The 12,493-nt window shown below is 47.9% G+C and overlaps 1 protein-coding gene across 1 annotated transcript in view; it reads right to left on the bottom strand.

Moving 5' to 3' along the window:
* The window catches only part of ERCC2 (ERCC excision repair 2, TFIIH core complex helicase subunit), a 104,717-nt gene that overhangs the window by 13,427 nt on the left and 78,797 nt on the right, over positions 1–12,493 (bottom strand). Inside the window, exon 22 of the mRNA XM_083160434.1 lies at positions 2,824–2,967. Coding sequence (XP_083016560.1) covers positions 2,824–2,967 — 144 coding nt within the window. The remainder of the gene's footprint in view (positions 1–2,823; positions 2,968–12,493) is intronic.

Genomic DNA, 12,493 nt, shown 5'->3' on the forward strand with positions numbered 1-12,493 from the left:
GGTACAACTCCTTTTATTGTTGTACGTTTTTATGTCATTGTACAATTTTTATATGTATATTTTTGTCATTTTGCACTCAGATGCATTCTAAATATTCTAAGATTGTTAACCTTTATTATTAAAATATATTAATTATAAGTGGCATTCACTCATCATTAAACAAGAGCGCTGCTAAATCTTTGTGTACATACGGGTAACGGGGAGGGGGCAGAGGCACGCCGTAGGGTAACAGGGAGGGGGCAGAGACACACTGTAGGGTAACCGAGAGGGGCAGAGACACACTGTAGGGTAATCGAGAGGGGCAGAGACACACTGTAGGGTAACGGGGAGGGGGCAGAGACACACTGTAGGGTAACCGAGAGGGGCAGACACACACTGTAGGGTAACGGGAAGGGGGCAGAGACACACTGTAGGGTAACCGAGAGGGGCAGAGACACACCGTAGGGTAACCGAGAGGGGCAGAGACACACTGTAGGGTAACCGAGAGGGGCAGAGACACACTGTAGGGTAACGGGAAGGGGGCAGAGACACACTGTAGGGTAACCGAGAGGGGCAGAGACACACTGTAGGGTAACCGAGAGGGGCAGAGACACACTGTAGGGTAACGGGAAGGGGGCAGAGACACACCGTAGGGTAACCGAGAGGGGCAGAGACACACCGTAGGGTAACCAAGAGGGGGCAGAGACACACCGTAGGGTAACCAAGAGGGGGCAGAGACACACTGTAGGGTAACGGGGAGGGGGCAGAGACACACCGTAGGGTAACGGGGAGGGGGCAGAGACACACCGTAGGGTAACCGAGGGGGGGCAGAGACACACTGTAGGGTAACCGAGAGGGGCAGAGACACACTGTAGGGTAACCGAGAGGGGGCAGAGACACGCCGTAGGGTAACGGGGAGGGGGCAGAGACACACTGTAGGGTAACGGGGAGGGGGCAGAGGCACGCCGTAGGGTAACGGGGAGGGGGCAGAGTCACACTGTAGGGTAACGGGGAGGGGGCAGAGACACACCGTAGGGTAACCGAGAGGGGGCAGAGACACACCGTAGGGTAACGGGGAGGGGGCAGAGACACACTGTAGGGTAACCGAGAGGGGGCAGAGACACACCGTAGGGTAACGGGGAGGGGGCAGAGACACACCGTAGGGTAACCGAGAGGGGGCAGAGACACACGGTAGGGTAACGGGGAGGGGGCAGAGTCACACTGTAGGGTAACCGAGAGGGGGCAGAGACACACCGTAGGGTAACGGGGAGGGGGCAGAGACACACCGTAGGGTAACCGAGAGGGGCAGAGACACACCGTAGGGTAACGGGAAGGGGGCAGAGTCACACTGTAGGGTAACGGGGAGGGGGCAGAGACACACCGTAGGGTAACCGAGAGGGGGCAGAGACACACCGTAGGGTAACGGGGAGGGGGCAGAGACACACTGTAGGGTAACCGAGAGGGGGCAGAGACACACCGTAGGGTAACGGGGAGGGGGCAGAGACACACCGTAGGGTAACGGGGAGGGGGCAGAGACACACCGTAGGGTAACCGAGAGGGGGCAGAGACACACGGTAGGGTAACGGGGAGGGGGCAGAGTCACACTGTAGGGTAACCGAGAGGGGGCAGAGACACACCGTAGGGTAACGGGGAGGGGGCAGAGACACACCGTAGGGTAACCGAGAGGGGCAGAGACACACCGTAGGGTAACGGGAAGGGGGCAGAGACACACTGTAGGGTAACCGAGAGGGGGCAGAGACACACCGTAGGGTAACCGAGAGGGGGCAGAGACACACCGTAGGGTAACGGGGAGGGGGCAGAGGCACGCCGTAGGGTAACAGGGAGGGGGCAGAGGCACACAGTAGGATAACAGGGAGGGGGCAGTGGCACGCCGAAGGGTAACAGGGAGGGGGCAGAGACACACTGTAGGGTAACAGGGAGGGGGCAGAGTCACACCGTAGGGTAACGGGGAGGGGGCAGAGACACACTGTAGGGTAACCGAGAGGGGGCAGAGACATACCGTAGGGTAACAGGGAGGGGGCAGAGTCACACTGTAGGGTAACGGGGAGGGGGCAGAGGCACGCCGTAGGGTAACAGGGAGGGGGCAGTGGCACACAGTAGGATAACAGGGAGGGGGCAGAGACACACTGTAGGGTAACAGGGAGGGGGCAGAGTCACACCGTAGGGTAACGGGGAGGGGGCAGAGACACACTGTAGGGTAACCGAGAGGGGGCAGAGACACACCGTAGGGTAACAGGGAGGGGGCAGAGTCACACCGTAGGGTAACAGGGAGGGGGCAGGGTCACACTGTATGGTAACGGGGAGGGGGCAGAGTCACACCGTAGGGTAACGGGGAGGGGGCAGAGTCACACCGTAGGGTAACAGGGAGGGGGCAGAGACACACTGTATGGTAACGGGGAGGGGGCAGAGTCACACCGTAGGGTAACGGGGAGGGGGCAGAGTCACACCGTAGGGTAACCGAGAGGGGGCAGAGACACACTGTAGGGTAACGGGGAGGGGGCAGAGACACACTGTAGGGTAACGGGGAGGGGGAGGGGGCAGAGTCACACCGTAGGGTAACAGGGAGGGGGCAGAGACACACTGTAGGGTAACGGGGAGGGGGAGGGGGCAGTGTCACACCGTAGGGTAACGGGGAGGGGGCAGAGACACACTGTAGGGTAACGGGGAGGGGGAGGGGGCAGAGTCACACCGTAGGGTAACAGGGAGGGGGCAGAGACACACTGTAGGGTAACGGGGAGGGGGAGGGGGCAGTGTCACACCGTAGGGTAACGGGGAGGGGGCAGAGACACACTGCTTTAGTGTAATAAGAATTGTCGATCTTACCCTGCGGAATGGTTGAGCCATTTCTCTGAGAAAATGTCTGGAGAGATGAATGCACTCGTCCAACGTAAGGTTCAAGTTTGCGTCTGTCAGATGCTCCTGAATCCAGAGAGGTAACTTCCCGCGCTTATCAGAGCGTGCGTACCGCTGCAAGAGAGAAGCGGGTCATCCCATTGGTCTATAGAACAAGTAAGTACACCACATCAACAAGCCCTAATCTGCATATAGACCACACTGAAATCCAACAGAACAGATACAGCTGCCAAGAGATGCAGTAAAGATTTGTTCGGCCGGGCGGTGTGAAGCAATGAGCGGTGATGAATTAGGCCCTATGTTAGGAAATATCTGGATTTAGAGCATTCCGCAACCTTCTCCTGGAAGGAATATACTGAGGGGGTTATTCAGGGTATGCGGTTCCTAGGTCAACAATGTCTAGGTCGACAGTCACTAGGGGAATACTACGGTTTATATGTATGTGTGTATATATTATTATGGGTTATTTATATGGCGCCACAAGGGTTCTGCAGCACCTGACAGTACATAGATGAGGGGAATACTACGGTGTATATGTATGTGTGTATATTATTATGGGATATTTATATGGGGCCACAAGGGTTCTGCAGCACCTGACAATACATAGATGAGGGGAATACTACGGTGTATATGTATGTGTATATATTATTATGGGTTATTTATATGGTGCCACAAGGGTTCTGCAGCGCCTGACAATACATATATGGGGGGAATACTACAGTGTATATGTATGTGTGTATATATTATTATGGGTTATTTATATGGGGCCACAAGGGTTCTGCAGCGCCTGACAATACATAGATGAGGGGAATACTACGGTGTATATGTATGTGTATATATTATTATGGGTTATTTATATGGGGCCACAAGGGTTCTGCAGCACCTGACAGTACATAGATGAGGGGAATACTACGGTGTATATGTATGTGTGTATATATTATTATGGGTTATTTATATGGGGCCACAAGGGTTCTGCAGCGCCTGACAATACACAGATGAGGGGAATACTACGGTGTATATGTATGTGTGTATATATTATTATGGGTTATTTATATGGCGCCACAAGGGTTCTGCAGCACCTGACAATACATATATGGGGGGAATACTACGGTGTATATGTATGTGTGTATATATTATTATGGGTTATTTATATGGGGCCACAAGGGTTCTGCAGCGCCTGACAATACATAGATGAGGGGAATACTACGGTGTATATGTATGTGTGTATATATTATTATGGGTTATTTATATGGGGCCACAAGGGTTCTGCAGCACCTGACAGTACATAGATGAGGGGAATACTACGGTGTATATGTATGTGTATATATTATTATGGGTTATTTATATGGGGCCACAAGGGTTCTGCAGCGCCTGACAATACATATATGGGGGGAATACTACGGTGTATATGTATGTGTGTATATATTATTATGGGTTATTTATATGAGGCCACAAGGGTTCTGCAGCACCTGACAGTACATAGATGAGGGGAATACTACGGTGTATATGTATGTGTGTATATTATTATGGGTTATTTATATGGGGCCACAAGGGTTCTGCAGCACCTAACAATACATAGATGAGGGGAATACTACGGTGTATATGTATGTGTGTATATTATTATGGGTTATTTATATGGGGCCACAAGGGTTCTGCAGCACCTGACAGTACATAGATGAGGGGAATACTACGGTGTATATGTATGTGTGTATATTATTATGGGTTATTTATATGGGGCCACAAGGGTTCTGCAGCACCTGACAATACATAGATGAGGGGAATACTACGGTGTATATGTATGTGTATATATTATTATGGGTTATTTATATGGCGCCACAAGGGTTCTGCAGCACCTGACAGTACATAGATGAGGGGAATACTACGGTGTATATGTATGTGTGTATATTATTATGGGTTATTTATATGGGGCCACAAGGGTTCGGCAGCGCCTGACAATACATAGATGAGGTGATAATACGGTGTATATGTATGTGTATATATTATTATGGGTTATTTATATGGGGCCACAAGGGTTCTGCAGCGCCTGACAATACACAGATGAGGGGAATACTACGGTGTATATGTATGTGTATATATTATTATGGGTTATTTATATGGGGCCACAAGGGTTCTGCAGCGTCTGACAATACATAGATGAGGGGAATACTACGGTGTATATGTATGTGTATATATTATTATGGGTTATTTATATGGGGCCACAAGGGTTCTGCAGCACCTGACAGTACATAGATGAGGGGAATACTACGGTGTATATGTATGTGTGTATATTATTATGGGTTATTTATATGGGGCCACAAGGGTTCTGCAGCACCTAACAATACATAGATGAGGGGAATACTACGGTGTATATGTATGTGTATATATTATTATGGGTTATTTATATGGCGCCACAAGGGTTCTGCAGCACCTGACAGTACATAGATGAGGGGAATACTACGGTGTATATGTATGTGTGTATATTATTATGGGTTATTTATATGGGGCCACAAGGGTTCAGCAGCGCCTGACAATACATAGATGAGGTGATAATACGGTGTATATGTATGTGTATATATTATTATGGGTTATTTATATGGGGCCACAAGGGTTCTGCAGCGTCTGACAATACATAGATGAGGGGAATACTACGGTGTATATGTATGTGTATATATTATTATGGGTTATTTATATGGGGCCACAAGGGTTCTGCAGCGCCTGACAATACACAGATGAGGGGAATACTACGGTGTATATGTATGTGTATATATTATTATGGGTTATTTATATGGGACCACAAGGGTTCTGCAGCACCTGACAATACATAGATGAGGGAATACTACGGTGTATATGTATGTGTATATATTATTATGGGTTATTTATATGGGGCCACAAGGGTTCTGCAGCACCTGACAATACATAGATGAGGGGAATACTACGGTGTATATGTATGTGTATGTGTGTATATATTATTATGGGTTATTTATATGGGGCCACAAGGGTTCAGCAGCGCCTGACAATACATAGATGAGGTGATAATACGGTGTATATGTATGTGTATATATTATTATGGGTTATTTATATGGGGCCACAAGGGTTCTGCAGCGTCTGACAATACATAGATGAGGGGAATACTACGGTGTATATGTATGTGTATATATTATTATGGGTTATTTATATGGGGCCACAAGGGTTCTGCAGCGCCTGACAATACACAGATGAGGGGAATACTACGGTGTATATGTATGTGTATATATTATTATGGGTTATTTATATGGGACCACAAGGGTTCTGCAGCACCTGACAATACATAGATGAGGGAATACTACGGTGTATATGTATGTGTATATATTATTATGGGTTATTTATATGGGGCCACAAGGGTTCTGCAGCGCCTGACAGTACATAGATGAGGGGAAAACTACGGTGTATATGTGTGTGTATATATTATTATGGGATATTTATATGGTGCCACAAGGGTTCTGCAGCGCCTGACAGTACATAGATGAGGTGATACTACGGTGTATATGTATGTGTATATATTATTATGGGTTATTTATATGGCGCCACAAGGGTTCTGCAGCACCTGACAATACATAGATAAGGGGAATACTACGGTGTATATGTATGTGTGTATATTATTATGGGTTATTTATATGGGGCCACAAGGGTTCTGCAGCGCCTGACAATACATAGATGAGGGGAATACTACGGTGTATATGTATATATTATTATGGGTTATTTATATGGGACCACAAGGGTTCTGCAGCACCTGACAATACATAGATGAGGGGAATACTACGGTGTATATGTACGTGTATATATTATGGGTTATTTATATGGGCCCACAAGGGTTCTGCAGCGCCTGACAATACACAGATGAGGTGAATACTACAGTGTATATGTATGTGTATATATTATTATGGGTTATTTATATGGGGCCACAGGGGTTCCGTAGTGCCTCACAATACATAAATGAGCAAAAACAGGGATTTTGTACTTACCTTAAATCCTTTTCTCAGAGTCCACAGGTGTCACTGGAGTAACAGTGGGGATAGAAGGGCGACCATAGGGAGCATGGGCACTTTAAATATAATTGAGTGTGGCCAACTCCTCCCCTTCTACTCCCCACCTAGGCAGTCCCAAGGATGTGCCCAAATGGAGCTGGAAGAAAGAACATGCTTTCCAGAGGAGGTTAGTATAACACATAAGAGTAAACAATCAACCAGAAAAGATTGAAACAGAAATAGAACAGTGAGAATCACTGAACCAAACATGCCACACATATAACATAGCAGGCAGTTCCCTAAACATAGGAAGAACTTACCTAGCAATTATAACTGTAAAGTTTTAAGGCAGGAATTCCTAACAACAAAGGAACAGCGCCGCGGCGGCTGTCCAGTGACACCTGTGGACTCGGAGCAAAGGATTTACGGTAAGTATAAAATCCCTGTTTTCTCCTTCATCCACTAGGTGTCACTGGAGTAACAGTGGGGACGTTCCAAAGAGCTCCCAGCACGGGTGGGATGGCGCTGAGACCCCCGTAACACAGAGCGTCCAAACTGTGAAGCTGACGCCGCAAAAGTATCAAAATCGGTAGAACCGAGCAAAAGTCTGACGACCAGACCAGGTGGCAGCTCTGCAGAGCTGCTGAATGGAGACCCCTCTGGCAGCCGCCCAAGAGGGGCCCCCCAAGCGCGTACAATGCGCTGTGATGGAGGCAGGAGGGCGCAGAGTACTTGCCACATAGGCCTGACGAATAGTCAGGCGGATCCATCGAGACAATCAGCCCTGCCTGACCGGATCACAGGTGACAAACAGAGCATCCGACTTCCTCAGAGATGCCGTTCTGGATACATAGATCCTCAGAGCCCTGACCACGTCAAGAGTACTGTCCTTCAGAGAGACGTCTTGGAAGGCCGATACCACCTTTGGCAAAAAAGAGCAGCTGGTGCGAAGTTCTGCCCTGTCAGCATGGAAGACCAAAAACGGGGGTCTGCATGACAGAGCCCCCAGATCCGATACTCGCCAGGCCAATGCCAGGGCCAGGAGAAGCACTGTCTTACATGTAAGGTACCCAAGGTCCACCTCTTCTAGCGGTTCAAACACTGCAGACTGCAAGAACCCTGGCAAATCTTGTTGCACGACCATCTCTGGGGCAGCATATTCCCCTTCCTCAAGGTCAGGCATATCCTCATTTGTGTCTGTGTCTAAGACCTGCGTAAGCAGTCTTTTTAGCACTGTGGGTTGTGAGTCACGGGCAGAGGGCCATATGGGCTCTGGGGCCAAGGCCTTAGTTAAACCCTCCACAGCTAATGTTAATTCCCGCTGCTGTGATCTACAGGATTCTCTGTCCCTCTGCGAGTCAGAAATCTCAGAGGACAATCACCTCCGTGAGCTGTAACGCCCATGCAGAGGATGGCTGCTGGGAGGTAGGAGGGGGATCAGGGGTGCATTTGTCGCACACCAAAGTACCCTCAGCAGATTGTGTAAGTTTAGAATTACACTTTTTGCAAGACCTCTTAGAGCTGCCTCCTGCCATTATAACAGTGATTTATGTATACAAAATATATAAATATATATGCAACAATCAACAGGTTAATAAACTGTACACACACACCAGAGGAAAGTACAGTCAGAAGCCAGGAGGAGAGACTGGACAGGAGAGACCGTATCAGAGGAAGAAGCTGCCAGAGGCCATCAACAACGCTATGGTATGTACCAGAAAGCGCTATAACCCAATTTACATACAGCCCAGAACTGTCTGCATGCAGGGCTTGGGGAAGCTATTGCAGGTCTGGACACCGGGAGTAAGGCTGTGCTTGAGTCTTCCAACTGTCTCAGTCAAAAAACGGAGCCCTCAGCGTGTCAGCAGCGGTGCACACTTAGAAGATGGCCACCGCTGTGCTGTAGTCACGCTGGGGAGAAGCCGGTAGCTATGCCCATCCGGCTGCTCCGTGCTCCCAAAAATGGCACCAGTTTTAAAGTAAAACTCAGATCCTGCACTACCGCCATATTTTTTGTTTAATACTGACCCCCGCGCTAAGCGGGAGGTCAGGCATGTTACCGCTGCCTTGCTGGTCGGCGGCGGTAGAGGCTGAGGGAGGACGGGACACGCACCGCACACAGTGGTGGCTGTCTCTCCGGAGACGGTGGTCTCTGCAGCCGGGGACTGGGCGCGAGCCACACGCAGCTGTGGCCGGTTCCCCTCCGACAGCTCCTGCGATGCAGACAGGCAGCGGCAGACTGCCTGTCTGTTGTAGTAAAAAAATATATATATATATTAAGCTTTTAAAAACGAGTGCCCTGGAGCAAGCCAGAAGTGTGACCAGCTCCCATGAGGGAAGGGGAAGAGTTGGCCACACTTAATTAGGTACTGGTTTCCTCGCACGGCGCCCACGATAATAAGTTGTATGATATCGAATCGCATGCCATATGCCCGCATGCGATGCAATGTTAAATTGTATAAGCCCCTATATGATTTTTAATTGTATAAGCACCCTAATGGGTGCTTACAATGTTAAATGCACCCCTACGCCACCCCCACTATCAGCGCCAACCCGAAGCGTGGCGAGCGCAGCGGTACGCGTCCTCTGACCTTTTCATACCCCCACTATCCACGTCGGCGTGGAGTTGATTTAATATAGTGTGGCGAGTGCAGCGCAGCGCCCCCCCCCCCCCCCCCCCCCCCGAGGGGACGCGTATTACTTTACATGTATTCCGCATCCGCTCGCCACGCTTCGGGCTCGGTGGCTCGCTGCGCTCGCCACACTATATAAAATCAACTCCATGCCGACGTGGATAGTGGGGGTATGAAAAGGTTGGAGGACGCCTACCGCTGTGCTCGCCACGCTTCGGGTTGGCGTTGATAGTGGGGGTGGCGTTGGGGGTGCTTTTAACATAGTAAGCATCCATTACGGTGCTTATACAATTAATTAACATTGAAAACACCCATTAGGGTGCTTATACAATTTTAAATCGTATACCATTGTATATGGCATACAATGCGACGGTATAAAATTTAAAATTGTATAACATCGGCTGCCATCGCGTAACATCGCATGCCTTATGGTCTGCGATGCGATGGGCGCCGTGCTAGGAAACAAGTACCCATAATTATATTTAAAGTGCCCTTGCTCCCTGTGGTCGCCCTTCTATCCCCACTGTTACTCCAGTGACACCTAGTGGATGAAGGAGAAAAACAAATAACGAATTACAGTAGATGACAATTTAGGTCAAAGTACATGGTAAATAAGGATAGTTACATCAGGGGACAGGACACAAGCAATTATCAGGGTGGCACAGATGTACATATCCTATGAAAAGTACATGAGGAGAGAGGGCCCTGCTCATGAGAGCTTACATTCTAAAGGGGAGGGAGTGACACAGAAGGGGTTGCAGTGAGCATAGACAGAAGGTTAGGATGAGAGATGGTTGGGTTTTATGCGGGAGGGTGGGAAGATGATCAGTTCAGTCTTAGACAGCGCTGGATCATCCAAGAAGACATAGCAGAGAGACAGTTGGAAATGAATAAGGAGAGAGGGAGAGAGATCAGGAAAGGAAAAGGGAGAGTTGAGAATTATCAGCATAAAAGTTACATTTATGATTAAACCTTTCTACCAGACCATCTGTTTGCGCGGGTGGTACACTGAGGTGGTAATCCTGTCTTCCTTCAACAATTGGCACAAATCCTTCATAAGTTTGGAAACAAAAGGGGTACCCTGGTCCGTTAAGACCACCTTTGGTATTCACAGGCGGGTATAGAGGGTTAGTAGCTCTCTGGCAATAGTGCCCAATTTCATATTATGCAGGGATATAGCCTCCGGATATCTGGTGGCATAATAAACAAATGGGACGGACAAGCCAGATCTTAATATTCCTTTCACAAGAGGTGAGGAAATCGCGGCTCAGCAAAATCAAAATAAACAAAAATCGCCAGGCCCAGATGGGATTCATCCTAATGGAATTAAGGGAGGAATTAGCAACCCCTCTGCATTTCGTTTTTGAGAACTCATTTTCATTGGGTAGGGTACCAAAGCACTGGAGAATAGCAGAGGTAGTGCCAATTTTCAAAAAAGGAAAAAGGGAGGATCCCGCTAATTACAGACCTATGAGCTTAACATCAATAGTGGGTGAACTATTTGAGGGATTTTTAAGGGACGGTATCCAGGAATAATTAGATCTTCATAGTTTAATTAGTATCAACCAACATGGGTTTGTGAAAAATCGCTCATGCCAAACAGTCTATCTATATATATATTGGACTATACAGTCCAAATCTATATAATGGAAATGCTGTAGACGTGGTCTTACTGGATAGAAGGCCTTTGATTCAGTGCCACACAAGAGGTTGATAAACCAAATGGAGGAACTGGGACTAGGGGTAAGAATTTGTAGATGGGTAGGGAACTGGCTGTGTAATAGAGAACAGAGAGTGGTTGTGAACGGCGCAGTATCAAATATGATACCAGTACTAAGTGCCACAGGGGTCGGTACTAGGGCCCATTTTATTTGACATATTTATTAACGATATTGGGGTGGGAATACTCAGCAAAGTGTCACACAAAACTGAGCAGAGTAATTAGATGAACCGAAGATGTCTCCACGCTTCAAAGCGATCTTATTAAATTAGATGAATGGGCTAAAAAGTGGAAAATGAGCTTCAATGTGGATAAATGCAAGGTCATGCATGTGTCTGGGGCTATCTCTTTCCCAAGACCGGAGCTTGGGAAAGAGATATCCACCCGACACATGGATGACGGTACCAGAGCAAGCTATAGAGACATCAGCAGCTCCGGGCGGCTTATAAAAATCACAAGCTGAAGAGATCGTCAGCAAATCACGGTATCATTTGCCGTGACCCCACCAGACTGAGCGCAGGCAGAATCTGGACGGGAGAGCAGTACGTGCGATAATAGTAAGCCATGCACTTCACTCTAAAGACTTCTTTCTGGAAATTCTACACACACACACACACACACAGGGAAAACAGTGGCAGTGTGGTGCCCTAGGGAAGCGTCCAGTGAAGAAGAAAAATTTTTTAATCTTTGTTGAAACTTTGTGCTTCTGAGTTGCATGTACATTGCTTTGCATTAAGGCCCTTACTCACTCAGATCGGTGGGGTAGATGTAACATGTGCAGAGAGAGTTAGATTTGTGCAAGTTATTTTGTTTCTGTGCAGGGCAAATACCGGCTGCATTATTTTTACACTGCAATTTAGATTTCAGTTTCAACATACCCCACCCAAATTTAACTCTCTCTGCACATGTTACATCTGCCCCACCTGCAGTGCACATTGTTTTGCCCAGTTTGAGAACAAATTTGTACTGAGCTCAGATCTGAATAAGGGCCAAAATCCAGTATTCAGTGGCTGTATATTACTAGCCATTTGCATTCCTAGTTTGTGTATTTTTGTCTACTTTTCTGCATGTCTTATTATATTTATGTGGTAGCCCTCTATTCTAAATAAGATTGTTGTTTCCCTGTTGTGTTATTACACGGTGTTGGAACACATGCCTGCATTATGCTATACTAATGTATATATTGGCGTTGTTGGAACGAACTGGTTTGTTGTATTATGGTGATCTGAAGTACACCCAATTGTCATGTTGTGATGAGATCATTATGCGCCACGATATTTGGG

The sequence above is a fragment of the Crinia signifera genome, chromosome 9 (genome assembly GCF_055691185.1).
Source record: "Crinia signifera chromosome 9, ASM5569118v1, whole genome shotgun sequence".
Lineage (NCBI taxonomy): Eukaryota > Metazoa > Chordata > Amphibia > Anura > Myobatrachidae > Crinia > Crinia signifera.